Source organism: Salvelinus alpinus, chromosome 8, assembly GCF_045679555.1.
Source record: "Salvelinus alpinus chromosome 8, SLU_Salpinus.1, whole genome shotgun sequence".
Classification (NCBI taxonomy): Eukaryota; Metazoa; Chordata; class Actinopteri; order Salmoniformes; family Salmonidae; genus Salvelinus; species Salvelinus alpinus.
Window position 1 is genome coordinate 63,623,702 of NC_092093.1, and position 18,553 is coordinate 63,642,254.

At 43.8% G+C, this 18,553-nt stretch overlaps 1 protein-coding gene across 6 annotated transcripts in view; it reads right to left on the reverse strand.

The window, feature by feature from the left end:
* Window positions 1-18,553, reverse strand: part of wasf3b (WASP family member 3b) — a 29,707-nt gene that overhangs the window by 8,557 nt on the left and 2,597 nt on the right. For 4 of the 6 annotated variants that reach the window (XM_071414552.1, XM_071414549.1, XM_071414550.1 and 1 more), the window contains 6 exons: window positions 9,937-10,083; window positions 5,515-5,547; window positions 5,079-5,213; window positions 3,075-3,228; window positions 1,090-1,207; window positions 830-1,011 (listed from right to left, as the gene is read on the reverse strand). In XM_071414552.1, coding sequence (XP_071270653.1) covers window positions 830-1,011; window positions 1,090-1,207; window positions 3,075-3,228; window positions 5,079-5,213; window positions 5,515-5,547; window positions 9,937-10,069 — 755 coding nt within the window. In that variant the 5' untranslated portion in view covers window positions 10,070-10,083. The remainder of the gene's footprint in view (window positions 1-829; window positions 1,012-1,089; window positions 1,208-3,074; window positions 3,229-5,078; window positions 5,214-5,514; window positions 5,548-9,936; window positions 10,084-18,553) is intronic. The other 2 variants (XM_071414554.1, XM_071414553.1) reach the window with 1 other exon arrangement.

Genomic DNA, 18,553 nt, shown 5'->3' on the forward strand with positions numbered 1-18,553 from the left:
GAGGGAGACTAAACTAGCACAGCACTGGGGAAACACCTTATTAAGTGGGTAATCATCTATACAGAAAAGTAATTATTCCATACCTTTTTACAATTCATACATTATGTTATAATGCAAATGTGTTCATGTGTAAACTTTTCATTGGCCTCATCTCATCATATGTATGTACGTGTGTGATGACTGACCTCATCTCATCATATGTATGTACGTGTGTGATGACTGACCTCATCTCATCATATGTATGTACGTGTGTGATGACTGACCTCATCTCATCATATGTATGTATGTGTGTGATGACTGACCTCATCTCATCATATGTATGTATGTGTGTGATGACTGACCTCATCTCATCATATGTATGTACGTGTGTGATGACTGACCTCATCTCATCATATGTATGTACGTGTGTGATGACTGACCTCATCTCATCATATGTATGTATGTGTGTGATGACTGACCTCATCTCATCATATGTATGTACGTGTGTGATGACTGACCTCATCTCATCATATGTATGTACGTGTGTGATGACTGACCTCATCTCATCATATGTATGTATGTGTGTGATGACTGACCTTAACGCTCTGGATAAGAGCGTCTGCTAAATGACTTAAATGTAAATGTAATGACTGACCTCATCTCATCATATGTATGTATGTGTGTGATGACTGACCTCATCTCATCATATGTATGTATGTGTGTGATGACTGACCTCATCTCATCATATGTATGTACGTGTGTGATGACTGACCTCATCTCATCATATGTATGTACGTGTGTGATGACTGACCTCATCTCATCATATGTATGTATGTGTGGGATGACTGACCTCATCTCAGGGGACAGGGATCCCTCGGAGGTGGGCCCCTGGTGGAGCGAGTGTGTGTGGCGGTGGTCAGGCCTCAGCTCCTTATCCAGGGCCAACATATTCCACTCCTGACGACGGTTCCGAGCCTTACGCACCTTCTTCACCTCCCTCTGCAACGTCCCGTCCACACAACGCTTCTGCTCCTGGGAGGAGAGACATATTAGTGGAGAAAGAGAAGGAAGAGATACAAAGAAAGAAAGATAGAGGACTTTAGACTTTACTTTGTTCTTCCTCTTCTCCTTCCTCTTGTCCTCTGTGTCCTGCAGCATTGTTTCTCTCCACAGGTCGAAGAAGTAGGAGGGGTCAGTGTAGAACTTCAGCCCCTCCTTGTGGTCATCCCTACAGGGTCAAAGGGCAAACACGGCTCAGGGTTTATGGGAAATGAAGTCCACAACATTCCATTATGAGACTCTGGGTTTACGCCACAGGAGGTTGGGGAGAGCGGGCTCATGGTAATGACTGGAACGGAATCAGTGGAGGGGTTTCTAATTCATCAAACACATGGTTTGAAGGTGTTGATGCAATTCCATTTGCTCTGTTCCGGCCATTATTATGACCCGTCCTCCCCCCAGCAGCCTCCTGTGGTTTACACTGCCCTGGGTAGTAGAGAGGTTAGACAGGTCTGGTGAGGTATTTGACTCTGGGTTTACACTGCCCTGGGTAGTAGAGAGGTTAGACAGATCTGGTGAGGTATTTAACTCTGGGTTTACACTGCCCTGGGTAGTAGAGAGGTTAGACAGATCTGGTGAGGTATTTAACTCTGGGTTTACACTGCCCTGTGTAGTAGAGAGGTTAGACAGGTCTGGTGAGGTATTTAACTCTGGGTTTGCACTGCCCTGGGTAGTAGAGAGGTTAGACAGGTCTGGTGAGGTATTTAACTCTGGGTTTGCACTGCCCTGGGTAGTAGAGAGGTTAGACAGATCTGGTGAGGTATTTGACTCTGGGTTTACACTGCCCTGGGTAGTAGAGAGGTAAGACAGGTCTGGTGAGGTATTTGACTCTGGGTTTACACTGCCCTGGGTAGTAGAGAGGTTAGACAGGTCTGGTGAGGTATTTAACTCTGGGTTTACACTGCCCTGGGTAGTAGAGAGGTTAGACAGGTCTGGTGAGGTATTTGACTCTGGGTTTACACTGCCCTGGGTAGTAGAGAGGTTAGACAGATCTGGTGAGGTATTTGACTCTGGGTTTACACTGCCCTGGGTAGTAGAGAGGTTAGACAGGTCTGGTGAGGTATTTAACTCTGGGTTTACACTGCCCTGGGTAGTAGAGGTTAGACAGATCTGGTGAGGTATTTAACTCTGGGTTTACACTGCCCTGGGTAGTAGAGAGGTTAGACAGATCTGGTGAGGTATTTGACTCTGGGTTTACACTGCCCTGGGTAGTAGAGAGGTTAGACAGATCTGGTGAGGTATTTGACTCTGGGTTTGCACTGCCCTGGGTAGTAGAGAGGTTAGACAGATCTGGTGAGGTATTTGACTCTGGGTTTACACTGCCCTGGGTAGTAGAGAGGTAAGACAGGTCTGGTGAGGTATTTAACTCTGGGTTTGCACTGCCCTGGGTAGTAGAGAGGTTAGACAGGTCTGGTGAGGTATTTGACTCTGGGTTTACACTGCCCTGGGTAGTAGAGAGGTTAGACAGATCTGGTGAGGTATTTGACTCTGGGTTTACACTGCCCTGGGTAGTAGAGAGGTAAGACAGGTCTGGTGAGGTATTTAACTCTGGGTTTGCACTGCCCTGGGTAGTAGAGAGGTTAGACAGGTCTGGTGAGGTATTTGACTCTGGGTTTACACTGCCCTGGGTAGTAGAGAGGTTAGACAGGTCTGGTGAGGTATTTGACTCTGGGTTTACACTGCCCTGGGTAGTAGAGAGGTTAGACAGATCTGGTGAGGTATTTGACTCTGGGTTTACACTGCCCTGGGTAGTAGAGAGGTTAGACAGGTCTGGTGAGGTATTTAACTCTAGGTTTACACTGCCCTGGGTAGTAGATAGGTTAGACAGGTCTGGTGAGGTATTTAACTCTGGGTTTACACTGCCCTGGGTAGTAGAGGTTAGACAGATCTGGTGAGGTATTTAACTCTGGGTTTACACTGCCCTGGGTAGTAGAGAGGTTAGACAGATCTGGTGAGGTATTTGACTCTGGGTTTGCACTGCCCTGGGTAGTAGAGAGGTTAGCCAGATCATAGAAATGGAGGGGGAGATAACCCACCTATATTTGGAGAGGATGTTGAGAGGTGGAGGTTTATCACTCAGGTTGTACATCTCCTTGACAGGGATGGGAACGCTCCTCGTGGACACCACCTGCTGGTCCTGGGCGGTACTGCTCTTAAATGCCTTCTTCATGTTAATGTCCTGCAGAGAGACTGAGGACAGAGAGAGAGGACAAACAGGGAGAAAAAGAGTGCGAAATAACAAACATGAGAAAGAGGTGGGAGGGAGGTCAAACAGAGAGATAAGGACCAAGAGAAAGAGAGGGTGAGGGAGAGGGAGATATGGGAGAAAAGAGAGGGGGACAGACAGGGTGTGAGAAAAGTATTTCTAAGGTGAATTCGTAAAGTATTCTGATTCCTTCCCGTTTTCCACATTTGTTACATTACAGCCTAACTCTAAAATAGATTTTTTTTTAATTCTCATGAATCCACACACAATACCCCATAATGACAGTGAAAACAGGTTTTTATACATTTTTGTATTAAAAATGTAGAAACAGAAAGACCTTATTTACATTAGTATTCAGACCCTTTGCTATGAGACTCGAAATCGAGCTCAGGTGAATCCTGTTTCCGTTGATCATCCTACAACTTGATTGGAGTCCACCTGTGGTAAATTCAATTGATTGGAAATTATTTGGAAAGGCACACACCTGTCTATATAAGGCCCCACAGTTGACAGTGCATGTCAGAGCAAAAACCAAGCCATGAGGTCGAACGAATTGTCTGTAGAGCTCCGAGACAGGATTACGTCAAGGCACAGATCTCGGAAAGGGTACCAAAAAACTTCTGCAGCATTGAAGGTATCCAAGAACACAGTGGCCTCCATCATTCTTCAATGAAAGAAGTTTGGAACCACCAAGACTCTTCCTAGAGCTGGCTTCCTGGCCAAACTGAGCAATCAGGGGAGAAGGGCCTTGGACAGGGAGGTGACCAAGAACCCGATGGTCATTCTGACAGAGATCCAGAGTTCCTCTGTGGAGATGGTTGTCCTTCTGGAAGATTCTCCCATCTATGCATCACTCCACCAATCAGGCCTTTATTGTAGAGTGGCAAGACGGAAGCCACTCCTCAGTAAAAGACACACGACAGCCCGCTTGGAGTTTGCCAAAAAGCACCTAAAGGACTGAGACCATGAGAAATAAGATTCTCTGGTCTGATGAAACCAAGATTGAACTCTTTGGCCTGAATGCAAAGGAGGAAACCTGGCACCATACCTACGATGAAGCATGGTGGTGGCAGCATCATGCTGTGGGGATATTTTTCAGTGGCAGGGATTGGGAGACTAGTCAGGATCGATGGAAAGATGAACGGAGCAAAGTACAGAGAGATCCTTGATGAAAACCTGCTCCAGAGCGGTCAGGACCTCAGACTGGGTCGAAGGTTCACCTTCCAACAGGACAACGATCCTAAGTAAAGCCAAGACAACGCAGGAGTGGCTTTGGGACAAGTCTCTGAATGTCCTTGAGTGGCCCAGCCAAAGCCCGGACTTGAACCAGATTGATCATTTCAGGAGAGACCTGAAAATAGCTGTGTAGCGACGCTCCCCATCCAACCTGACAGAGCTTGAGAGGATCTGCAGAGAAGAATGGGAGAAAATTCCAAAATACAGGTGTGCCAAGCTTGTAGCGTCACACCCACAAAGACTTGAGGCTGTAATCGCTGCCAAAGGTGCTTCAACAAAGTATTGAGTAAAAGGTCTGAATACTTATGTAAATGTAATATTTCTAAAAACCTGTTTTTGTTTTGTCATTATGGGGTATTGTGTGTAGATTCATGAGGGTGGAAAAAATTATTGAATATATTTTCGAATACGGCTGCAATGAAACAAAATGTGGAAAAAGTCAAGGGGTCTGAACACTTTCCGAATGCATTGTACATCCTCAGTTTCAGCACTTTTTCCACACCTGACTTAACTCACTAATGCAAAGGACCTCACATCACTGTGGCAACCAGTATTGACACCACTTCCTATTTCTTGTGACCTCTAACCCCTGTCTCACCTTCCTCCACAGTGGAGTCCAGCTGGGTGACCTTGACAGCCAGACGGTCGATGCGGTCCTGCAGGGAGTTGGCTCTCAGGTAGAACGTGTTGGCCTCGTTGAACAGCTCCCCAAAGATGTCCTCCGCATGTTTACCTGCAGTACAAGAGTAGACAGATGGATCGTATGTGGTTAACATGACATTCTGGTGTACTAAATTATGCATACAGTATGCAGCACACTTTGAGGAAATAGAGCAACTGTTCTGTTTATGACAACAGTAGGCAGATATTAACAGGACTAAGCAACAACCAGACAACGGGAGATACAGCCATTGTTAAAGACAGCAATTACATTAAAGCCTGACTGGTAGGAGCAATCCATTGAGATGGACTTGATGAACGGGACTATCGAAAGGCACATTTCTACCATTCTTCTATTAACAAACTGAACTCACAAATAGACCAGGGCATCACTGTCATGTGAGGTCCTAGAGGAAAAATACAAACAATCAATCTTTGCAAGAGAACATCTGTTTAGATCAGGTGTCAAAATGTTTCACACTAACTTTTGTGTCAGAGGCACGCACACACACACGCACGCACACACCCACACACCCACGCACGCACAGGATGACCACTGGACAAATATTTAGAGGAAGAAAAGGAGGTTCAGAATGTTGAGGTCCGATCCCTCTATGGTTCTGACATTGTCTCTCACACACACACACAGGACCTACTGCATCAACATAAGCACACGCATACGTACTCACAAACACACAGCTCCTGTCCCTAGTTCAGGCTCTCCAGGCCTTTGTGCCCAGTCATTTATACAAGAGATATGGATATAATGACGAGATGCTTATAGACATAGGATCTTCATTTGCTCACCCTGTTGCAGGAGAACCTTCCTGCAATGCAAGAATTGTAAAACTTGTAGTATATTTGAGGTTTAAAAAGGCCTCTGAAGTTCGTAATTTCCACTTTGAAATTTCAGACTTGATTTTCCCTTACGTAAAATGTATTAACCCCTACAAAAATGTCTATTAATTATAATCCATATAATACTTCACATTTCCTGTTCCTGCAGGTTTATTTTCCTGCTGTAGAAAAATGGCTCAAATGAAGATCCTACATCTGTATGCCTCCGCCCTAACAATGGAATTAGTTGTCCACAGAGCGGAACAGCGGGTTGTCAATCTCCTGCCTAGTCCTTTTTGGATTGGTGGATAAATCTCGTTATATATAAAAATTTAAAAAATGAATATTCTATGAGGGGTGTTGATGTCAACTGCCTGTGTTCAATGGAGTGTGAGATGCTATGCTAGCCTCATGATTATGCATATACCATATCACATTTCAACAGGGAGAACTCCGATATAAAGTGTTCTTTCTCAAAGTTGCCGGGATGTCACGTGCATCACACTTATCAGTACATTAGTAACAACCTAAGCATTACCAATCTTCTATTAGATCAAATCAGCCTCACGTATCAAAATAGCAATTCATGGTTATCTTGACTAAATTCAACACTCTCATTGCCCCCCATAAAGAAACTCCTCACTTGCTTAATAATGAATGATCTGCTTAACCTGGACAGATTTGGGCAGGGACAGGGCTCTAGATTAGACTCCCTTTTTGTTTATATTTAACCCACACAGCTGCTGCTGAAAGGCCCACTCCCACCACAGGAACAATCACAATGGCAGAGATGTTTATTGGATGAGTCTTGTCCTGGAGGCAGAACTGAGCGATTTCCGCTAGATGGGCCAGCTGCAAAGTCAAAATTGGCTAAATTGTAAAAAATTGAAAACATTTTGCCTTTTGGTCTTCATTTATTTTTAAATTTAACTAGGCAAGTCAGTTAAGAACAAATTCTTATTTACAATGACGGCCTACCCCGGCCAACGCTGGTCCAATGGATAAATCTCGATATATACTGGGGCGGCAGGTAGCCTAGTGGTTAGAGCGTTGGACTAGTAACCGAAAGGTTGCAAGATCGAATCCCCAAGGTAAAAATCTGTCGTTCTGCCCCTGAACAAGGCAGTTAACCCACTGTTCCTAGGCCGTCATTGAAAATAAGAATGTGTTCTTAACTGACTTGCCTAGTTAAATAAAGGTTAAATAAAAAATAAAATTGTGCGCTGCCCTATGGGACTCCCAATGCCGGCCAGATATGATACAGCCTGGATTCGAACCAGGGACTGTAGTGACGCCTCTTGCACTGCGATGCAGTCCCTTAGACCGCTGCGCCACTAATTAGGGTTAGCACGTTCAAATATGACTTTGTGGCTGTGCCAGCTAGTTATCACTCTGCTTAGCTGCCTCCAGTACATGAGTCATCCCAAAAAATGCTAAACTGCAATGACAGAGAAAGAGTAAGTGAGAGAGGATACCTGACCACTGTGACTGACCCAAACTTAAGGAAAGCTTTGACTATGTACAGACTAAGTAAGCATAGCCTTGCTATTGAGAAAGGCCGCCATAGCCTGTCTTCTCTTGAGAGCCAGGTCTGCCTATATGCACACCGCCCACAAAATGAGGTGGAAACTGAATTTCACTTCCTAACCTCCTGCCAAATGTTAGATACATCTTAGAGATAAATATATCCATCAGATTACACAAACTCCCATATCTATTGGGTGAAATACCAGTGTGCCATCACAGCAGCAATATTTGTGACCTGTTGCCACAAGAAAAGTGCAACCAGAGAAGAACAAACACCATTGTAAATACAACCCATATTTATGTTTATATATTTTCCCTTTTGTACTATTTGCACATAATATGCCATTTGAAATGTCTTTATTATTTTGGAACTTTTGTGAGTGTAATGTTTACTGTAACATTTTTTATTGTTTATTTCACTTGCTTTGACAATGTAAACATATGTTTCCCATGTCAATAAAGCCCTTAAATTAAATGGAATTAAAATTGAGGGGGGGGGGGGCAGAGTATGAGCAAGACGAATAAAGCAATAAAGGAGAGTTGAGAGAGAGAGCCAGAGGGTAGTTGGATACTGGGTATAAGAGAGGTACATCTCTAAATATTTCACAGGACATTATATGGGTGCTGTCATGGGGGCAGCAGGGCTATTCAGGCAATAACACCTTAAGTCATAGTAACTCTGTTTAATGCTGTTTTATTACAGCACACACCAGGGGTGTGTGTTAAAGGATGCCAAGTGAAGCCAAAATTGACAAAAACAAGTAAATAATAAAAAAGTATCTTTCATCTCTGTGTTTTCATAGTTTTCAGAGAAAGCATCCAAGCGAGCGAAACAGCGCCCCTCTGTCTCCGTATGTGTAGGCCATCTATCTGATTCCGTCTGGTCATAAAGAGTATGACATTGTTGCTGCTCATAGCACTGAATGCAAAGGAAGCCAGCGAGCATTTGGCCTCCCTTGATAAAAAATAAACAAGATAATAGCCAATGAGCGTTGAGCTAAACAGTGAATGGTCCTCTCGGACCAAAAAAAAAAAGTGTCAAGGGATTTGGTTTCACTCCTATCACAGAGAAATACGTCTTTGATAGAAACAACCTGAATTGTTGCATCTCGTTGTATTGTTGTCCACCGGTGGCTAGCTAGCTAAAATTGGCCTTTTCCTAAATTAGCCATGGATGAAGATAGGGATTTGTACTTGTCTTTTTACTTAATTCTCCGTACTGGCCAATGATTATAACGGGGATTCTGATCCAAACATAAAATACATTGTGCCCCTGGCCTGAGAGGATGGACGTTCCAGATGTAGACGGCTAATGTCAACTAGCTAACGTTGCCCATGAAAGGAAGCTAGGCTAACGTCCAAGCATTTTAGCCAGGTAGCCTATGACAACAACAAATAAAAGAGTGTACCGTCATAGACCGTTTCATCAACATGAAAGAGAGGAGGATTAGATGTCTCTACAAGTAGGGTGTCAACATGTTTTTCTACTTGCACGAACACACACACAGAAATCAGAACCATGGACAGCGACATATTTAGCTTACATTGATTGGACGAAATCATTTTTGGCATCTTTTAGTTGTATCAATGTATTAGACTAAGCATAAATGATTTGATGATGTTGAAATGGTGCAGGACTAGTGGAGGCAGCTCCTGTTTAACTTTGAGACTTGCAGTAACTCTCAGTAGTTCTAAATCAATAGTTGTTAATTAGTCCGAAAATATTGGAAACATGAACTTTCTTGACCATGCTGTAGGTCATGTACTGTAACTGTTTGCTTTGTGGACTTCACCGGACAGAGGTTGCTCCCCGGTTTTGGGATGAAACAAAGGTGTGGTTGAATTGATTCTGTCTTCTTATTGCCTCGGCCTTAGGCCTATATATCACAGGGGCAAGGCATATGAACTAACAGGTTATAGAGAAAACAACGCAACGAAAATATGAGTTATTTTCCCCCTGGCTTGGCTTCCCCAGTGATTTTACTCACACACCACTACTGGTACACACACGTCTGGATGAATAGATTTTTTAGAAATATTTCAACAGGATGACATACTGTACCCCCCCCCCCCTCCCCCCCTCCCGTGGGTGTATGATGACAGTGTGAGTCCAGTCTTGACCTCGACACCTCTATCCCAGATCCTGTTTCACTGAACACTGACAAATCAATCGCTTCTTAGACATCACTATATCATCAGGTCTTGTCAAAATGTCAAACAGCACTGCAGCATGGTGACTATGAGATGAGGTTATTTATGAGAGGATTTAACAGTATAACATGATGAGCATACGCATGTTACTCATAGGTGACACACCTATATGTGGGGAATAGTACAATGACAGTGTTATGTCACTGTTGTCACTACGGTAGAAAGCGCATGTAGTTCTACGTAGTCTGTGGTTAGTGCTCTGTGTGTTCTGCGTGTCGTACTCAGGCTGCTGAGCTGGCGGATGATGGAGGAGAGGGTGTTGTTCATCACACAGTCCAGCTCACTGCCGACGCCGTCTGGTAACGCCCCCCGGCACAGGTGGCGCGGGTCAATGTTCCTCTTCACCAGAGGCATGGTGACACCTCACACTGTTACACAGGAAGCACACAATACATATGATATCACACACACTGTACTTTCATAATGGATGTGTTTACAGACACGTTTTTCTACATTTGGTAAGTTATAACTACTGTAAGTATTATAAGCACACACACAATGCAGAGAGACACTGATATACACACACACAGCTAGTCAATGGGCCAGACGTATTAGCACACACTAACAAACACACAATATTATTTTTGGAAACAGGGTAAGTGAGGCTGGGCATACAATGGTGCCCAGACCAGATCAAGTGGCCAGGCAGTAGTAGTAGACAGCAGAGTGATTAAACTATTGGGAAAATAAACTAGTCAAATCAAATGTTATTAGTCACATGCGCAGAATACAACTTACAGTGAAATGCTTACTTACAAGCCCTTAAGCCCTTAACCAACAATGCAGTTAAGAAATACCAACAAAAAATAGAGAGAAAAAAAAAAGGTAAGGGATAAGAATAACAAATAATTAAAGCGCAGCTGTAAATAACAATAGCGGGGCTATATACAGGGGGTACCAGTACAGAGTCAATGTGCGGGGGCACCAGTGTCGAGGTAATTGAGGTAATATGAACACATAGGTAGAGTTTTTAAAGTGACTATGCATAGCAAATAACAGAGAGTAGCAGCAGCGTAGAAGAGGGGGGATGCAACAAATTGAGTTGTTGCATCTCGTTGTATTGTTGTCCTCCGGTGGCTAGCTAGCTAAAATTGTCCCTTTCCTAAACTAGCCATGGATGAAGATAGGGATTTGTACTTGTCTTTTTACTTAATTCTCCGTACTGGCCAATGATTATAACGGGGATTCTGATCCAAACATAAAATACATTGTGCCCCTGGCCTGAGAGGATGGAAGATCCAGATGTAGAAGGCTAATGTCAACTACCTAACGTTGCCCAATAGCGGGGCTATATACAGGGGGTACCGGTACAGTGTCAATGTACGGTAAGTCAATGTACAGGCAAGTCAGTTAAGAACAAATTCTTATTTACAATGACGGCCTACCCCGGCCAAACCTGGACGACGCTGGGCCAATTGTGCACCACCCTATTGGACTCGGAATCACGGCCAGATGTGATGCAGCCTGGATTCGACCCTCTTGCACTGAGATGCAGTGCCTTAGACCACTGCGCAACATGTGAATGGAGCACATACACAATCCATGTCTGAATTGTCTCAAGGCATAAAAATCCCTCTTAAATCTGTCTCCCCCCTTCATCTACACTGAATGATTTAACAGGTGACGTCATTAAGAGATCATAGCTTTCACCTGGTCAGTCTGTCATGGAAAGAGCAGGTGTCCCTAATGTTTTGTATACACACACACACACACACTGACTCTCCCGTGCCGTGCACACTCACGCTCAGACACATTCACTTGACATTTCAGACCAACACCCACACACACACACACTGTCCAATGCAATTGGGGTCTAAGCTGATCCTGTTTCTAAGACAGATTTTACAGCAGATGAAAGAGGGAACCCAGAGAACATCTGAGTGGCCATTCCTGCTTCCTGTTTTAGCTGTCTCCGCATCTTTACGTCCTGTTCCTCCCAGTGTCACATAACATTGAGGACTATACCACAGCAGTCACGGGCTTCATCAATAGGAGCATAGACGCTGTCGTCCCCACAGTGATTATAAAAACGGATCTAGCTAAAGGCTCAAGCTACCGCTTACAATGAACGGACACGGATGCATACAAGAAGTCCCGCTATGACCTCCGAAGAGACATCAAACATGCAAAAGGACAATATAGGAGGAAGGTGGAATCAAATTACACCGGCTACGACGCTCGTTGTATGTGGCAGGGCTTGCAGACGATAACGGATTACAAAGGGAAACCCAGCGATGCAGAACTCCCAAACGAGCTAAATGCATTTTATGCTCGCTTCAAGGAATATAGCACTCCGCCTTGTGTGAAAGCGTTTTTCCAGAGGACTGTGTGGTCTCGCTCTCCATGGCCAATGTGAGCAAAGCGTTTAAACAGGTTAACAATCAGAAAACCGCCAGGCCAGACAGAATACCAGGGCGCATTCTCAAAGCATGCACACACCAGCTGGCAGGTGTCTTCACAGACATTTACAATCTCTCCTTGTCCAGTCTGTAATCCCAACATGTTTGTTTCAAGTTTATCACCATTGTCCCTGTGCCCAAGACCTCCAAGGTAACTTGCCTAAATGACTACCGCCCTGTAGCACTAACATCTGTAATTATGAAGTGCTTTGAAAGGCTGGTCATGACACACATCAACACCATCATCCAGACATCCTAGACCCACTCCAATTCACATACCATCCCAACAGATCCACAGATGACACAATCTCAGTTGCACTTCACACTGCCCTCTCCCACCTGGACAAGAGAGGAAATAACTATGTGAGAATGGTGTTCATAGACTACAGCTCAGCGTTCAACACCATAAACCCCTCCAAGCTCATCACCAAACTAGAGACCCAGGGATTGAACCCCTCCCTCTGGTACTGGATCCTGGACTTCCTGACGGGCCGACCCCAGGTGGTGAGGGTAGGCAACAACACCTCCGCCACACTGAGTCTGAACACAGGGGCCCCTCTGGGATGTGTGCTTAGTCCCCTCCTGTACTCCCTGGTCACCCACGACTACGTGGCCGCGCATGACTCCAACACTATCATCAAGTTTGCTTACGACACAACGATGGAAGGCCTGATCACCGCCGGCGATGGGTCAGCCTACAGGGAGGTCAGAGACTTAGCACTGTGGAGCCAGGACAACAATTTCTCCCTCAATGTCAGTAAGACCAAAGACCTGACCGTGGACTATAGAGGAAAGAGGGGAGAGCATGTCCCCATCCTCATCAACAGGGCTGTTATGGAGCGGGTTGAGAGCTTCAAGTTCCTTGGCATCCACATCACTAAGAACTTAACATGGTCCACACACACCCGCACAGTCGTGAAGAGGACACGTCTCTTCCCCCTCAGGAGGCTGAAAAGATTTGGCATGTGCCCTAAGATCCTCAAAAATGTATACAGCTGCACCATCGAGAGCATCTTGGATGGCTGCCTCACCGCTTGGTATTGGAACTGCACCGCCCCTTGACTGCAAAGCTCTACAGATGGTGGTGCAAAAAGCCCAGTGCACCCCTGGGGCCAAGCTCCCTGCCATCCAGGACCACATTGTCACGCGGTGTCAGAGGAAGGCCCGAAAAATTGGCAGAGTCCAGCCACCCAAGTCATAGACTGTTCACTCTGCTACTGTCCGGCAAACGGTACCGGAGCGTCACTCTCGGACCAACAGGCTCCGAGACAGATTCTACCCCCAAAGCATAAGACTGCTAAACAGCCAGACTGCTAAATAGTGAATTAATGGTACCCAAACTATCGGCACTGACTCCACGCAAACTCACTAGACTGTATATACACACACCCACTAGACTATATACAGTTGAAGTGAGAAGTATACATACACCTTAGCCAAATACATTTAAACTCAGTTTTTCACAATTGCTGACATTTAATCAGAGTAAAAATTCCCTGTCTTAGGTCAGTTAGGATCACCACTATATTTTAAGAATGTGAAATGTCAGAATAATAGTAGAGAGAACGATTTATTTCAGCTTTTATTTCTTTCATCACATTCCCAGTGGGTCAGAAGTTTACATACACTCAATTAGTATTTGGTAGCATTGCCTTTAAATTGTTTAACTAGGGTCAAACGTTTCGGGTAGCCTTCCACAAGCTTCCCACAATAAGTTGGGTGAATTTTGGACCATTCCTCCTGACAGAGCTGGTGTAACGGAGTCAGGTTTGTAGCCCTCCTTGCTCGCACACACTTTTTCAGTTCTGCCCACACATTTTCTACAGGATTGAGGTCAGAGCTTAGTGAGTGCCACTCCAATACCTTTACTTTGTTGTCCTTAAGCCATAACTTTGGAAGTATGCTTGGGGTCATTGTCCATTTGGAAGACCCATTTGCAACCAAGCTTTAACTTCCTGACTGATGTCTGGATAAGAGCGCCTGCTAAATGACTTAAATGTAAATGTTGAGATGTTGCTTCAATATATCCACATAATTTTCCTTCCTTATGATGCCATCTATTTTGTGAAGTACACCAGTCCCTCCTGCAGCAAAGCACCCCCACAACACGATGCTGCCACCCCTGTGCTTCACGGTTGGGATGGTGTTCTTCGGCTTGCAAGCCTCCCCCTTTTTCCTCCAAACATAACAATGGTCATTATGGCCAAACAGTTCTATTTTTGTTACATCAGATCAGAGGACATTTCTTCAAAAAGTATGATCTTTGTCCCCATATGCAGTTGCAAACCTTAGTCTGGCTTTTTTTATGGCGGTTTTGGAGCAGTTGCTTCTTCCTTGCTGAGCGGCCTTTCAGGTTATGTCGATATAGGACTCATTTTACTGTGGATATAGATACCTTTGTACCTGTTTCCTCCAGCATCTTGACAAGGTCCTTTGCTGTTGTTCTGGGATTGATTTGCACTTTTCACACCAAAGTGCGTTCATCTCTAGGAGACAGAACGCGTCTCCTTCCTGAGCGGTATGACGGCTGCGTGTTCCCATGGTGTTTATACTTGCGTACTATTGTTTGTACAGATGAACGTGGTACCTTCAGGTGTTTGGAAATGTCTCCCAAGGATGAATCAGACTTGTGGAGGTCTACAATTATTTTTCTTAGATCTTGGCTGATTTCTTTTGATTTTCCCATGATGTCAAGCAAAGAGGCACTGCGTTTAAAGGTTGGCCTTGAAATACATCCACAGGTACACCTCCAATTGACTCAAATGATGTCAATTAGCCCATCAGAAGCTTCTAAAGCCATGACATCATTTAAGAATTTTCCAAGCTGTTTAAAGGCACTGCCAACTTAGTGTATGTAAACTTCTGACCCACTAGAATTGTGATACAGTGAATTATAAGTGAAATAATCTGTATGTAAACAATTGTTGGAAAAATTACTTGTATGATGGACAAAGTAGATGTCCTAACTGACTTGCCAAAACTATAGTTTGTTAACAAGAAATTGGTGGAGTGGTTGAAAAACGAGATTTAATGACTCCAACCTAAATGTATGTAAACTTCCGACTTCAACTGTACACACTCACTAGACTTTACATACATCCATACACCCACTAGACTATATATATATATTACACACATACATACACACCCACTAGACTATATACACACACCCACTAGACTAATATACAGTGGGGCAAAAAAGTATTTAGTCAGCCACCAATTGTGCAAGTTCTCCCACTTAAAAAGATGAGAGAGGCCTGTAATTTTCATCATAGGTACACTTCAACTATGACAGACAAAATGAGAAAGAAAAAATCCAGAAAATCACATTGTAGGATTTTTAATGAATTTATTTGCAAATTATGGTGGAAAATAAGTATTTGGTCAATAACAAAAGTTTATCTCAATACTTTGTTATATACCGTTTGTATGAAAGGTGAATGCACCAATTTGTAAGTCGCTCTGGATAAGAGCGTCTGCTAAATGACTTAAATGTTTGTTGGCAATGACAGAGGTCAAACGTTTTCTGTAAGTCCTCACAAGGTTTTCACACACTGTTGCTGGTATTTTGGCCCATTCCTCCATGCAGATCTCCTCTAGAGCAGTGATGTTTTGGGGCTGTTGCTGGGCAACACGGACTTTCAACTCCCTCCAAAGATTTTCTATGGGGTTGAGATCTGGAGACTGGCTAGGCCACTCCAGGACCTTGAAATGCTTCTTACGAAGCCACTCCTTCGTTGCCCGGGCGGTGTGTTTGGGATCATTGTCATGCTGAAAGACCCAGCCACGTTTCATCTTCAATGCCCTTGCTGATGGAAGGAGGTTTTCACTCAAAATCTCACGATACATGGCCCCATTCATTCTGTCCTTTACACGGATCAGTCGTCCTGGTCCCTTTGCAGAAAAACAGCCCCAAAGCGTGATGTTTCCACCCCCATGCTTCACAGTAGGTATGGTGTTCTTTGGATGCAACTCAGCATTCTTTGTCCTCCAAACACGACGAGTTGAGTTTTTACCAAAAAGTTATATTTTGGTTTCATCTGACCATATGACATTCTCCCAATCTTCTTCTGGATCATCCAAATGCTCTCTAGCAAACTTCAGACGGGCCTGGACATGTACTGGCTTAAGCAGGGGGACACGTCTGGCACTGCAGGATTTGAGTCCCTGGCGGCGTAGTGTGTTACTGATGGTAGGCTTTGTTACTTTGGTCCCAGCTCTCTGCAGGTCATTCACTAGGTCCCCCCGTGTGGTTCTGCGATTTTTGCTCACCGTTCTTGTGATCATTTTGACCCCACGGGGTGAGATCTTGCGTGGAGCCCCAGATCGAGGGAGATTATCAGTGGTCTTGTATGTCTTCCATTTCCTAATAATTGCTCCCACAGTTGATTTCTTCAAACCAAGCTGCTTACCTATTGCAGATTCAGTCTTCCCAGCCTGGTGCAGGTCTACAATTTTGTTTCTGGTGTCCTTTGACAGCTCTTTGGTCTTGGCCATAGTGGAGTTTGGAGTGTGACTGTTTGAGGTTGTGGACAGGTGTCTTTTATACTGATAACAAGTTCAAACAGGTGCCATTAATACAGGTAACGAGTGGAGGACAGAGGAGCCTCTTAAAGAAGAAGTTACAGGTCTGTGAGAGCCAGAAATCTTGCTTGTTTGTAGGTGACCAAATACTTATTTTCCACCATAATTTGCAAATAAATTCATAAAAAATCCTACAATGTGATTTTCTGGATTTTCTTTCTCATTTTGTCTGTCATAGTTGAAATGTACCTATGATGAAAATTACAGGCCTCTCTCATTTTTTTAAGTGGGAGAATTTGCACAATTGGTGGCTGACTAAATACTTTTTTGCCACTGTATATACATACACTAGACTATATAAGTCTAGTCTAGTGGGTGTGTGTATATAGTCTAGTGTATGTATGTAAAGTCTAGTGAGTGTTTTTTTTTTTACATATAAAAAAAAATATATATATATATTTTAAAAATATATATATAAATATACACACACACTTTTACACTCATCAGATGCTGTTGCTCCTCTGTTCTTTATCTATCTGGATGCCTAGTCACTTTACCCTGCCTTCGTGTATATATCTACCTCAAATACCTTGTACCTCTGCACATTGATCTGGTACTCCCTGTATATAGCTGCACATTGATCTGGTACTGGTACTCCCTGTATATAGCTCCACATTGATCTGGTACTGGTACTCCCTGTATATAGCTCCACATTGATCTGGTACTGGTACTCCCTGTATATAGCTGCACATTGATCTGGTACTCCCTGTATATAGCTGCACATTGATCTGGTACTGGTACTCCCTGTATATAGCTGCACATTGATCTGGTACTGGTACTCCCTGTATATAGATCCACATTGATCTGGTACTCCCTGTATATAGCTGCACATTGATCTGGTACTGGTACTCCCTGTATATAGCTGCACATTGATCTGGTACTGGTACTCCCTGTATATAGCTGCACATTGATCTGGTACTGGTACTCCCTGTATATAACTCCACATTGATCTGGTACTGGTACTCCCTGTATATAGATCCACATTGATCTGGTACTCCCTGTATATAGCTGCACATTGATCTGGTACTGGTACTCCCTGTATATAGCTGCACATTGATCTGGTACTGGTACTCCCTGTATATAGATCCACATTGATCTGGTACTCCCTGTATATAGCTCCACATTGATCTGGTACTGGTACTCCCTGTATATAGCTGCACATTGATCTGGTACTGGTACTCCCTGTATATAGCTGCACATTGATCTGGTACTCCCTGTATATAGCTCCACATTGATCTGGTACTGGTACTCCCTGTATATAGATCCACATTGATCTGGTACTCCCTGTATATAGCTGCACATTGATCTGGTACTGGTACTCCCTGTATATAGGTCCACATTGATCTGGTACTGGTACTCCCTGTATATAACTCCACATTGATCTGGTACTGGTACTCCCTGTATATAGATCCACATTGATCTGGTACTCCCTGTATATAGCTGCACATTGATCTGGTACTGGTACTCCCTGTATATAGGTCCACATTGATCTGGTACTGGTACTCCCTGTATATAGCTCCACATTGATCTGGTACTCCCTGTATATAGCTGCATATTGATCTGGTACTGGTACTCCCTGTATATAGGTCCATTCTTGTGTATTTTATTCCTCGTGTTAGTTACTATATTATTTTTTATTTTTAAACTCTGCATCGTTGGAAAGGTTCGTAGCAAGCATTTAACTGTAAAGTCTACACTAGTTGTGTTTGGCTAAATGTGATACATACAATTTGATTTGTGTGCACGAAACGAAATGCATAATGCCGCACACCCAAAAGAAAAGCTGACCCCTCAGACATTCTCTAATTCAGATCTAGTAGGCTATGCCATGTATGTCATTGATGAATAGACAGCA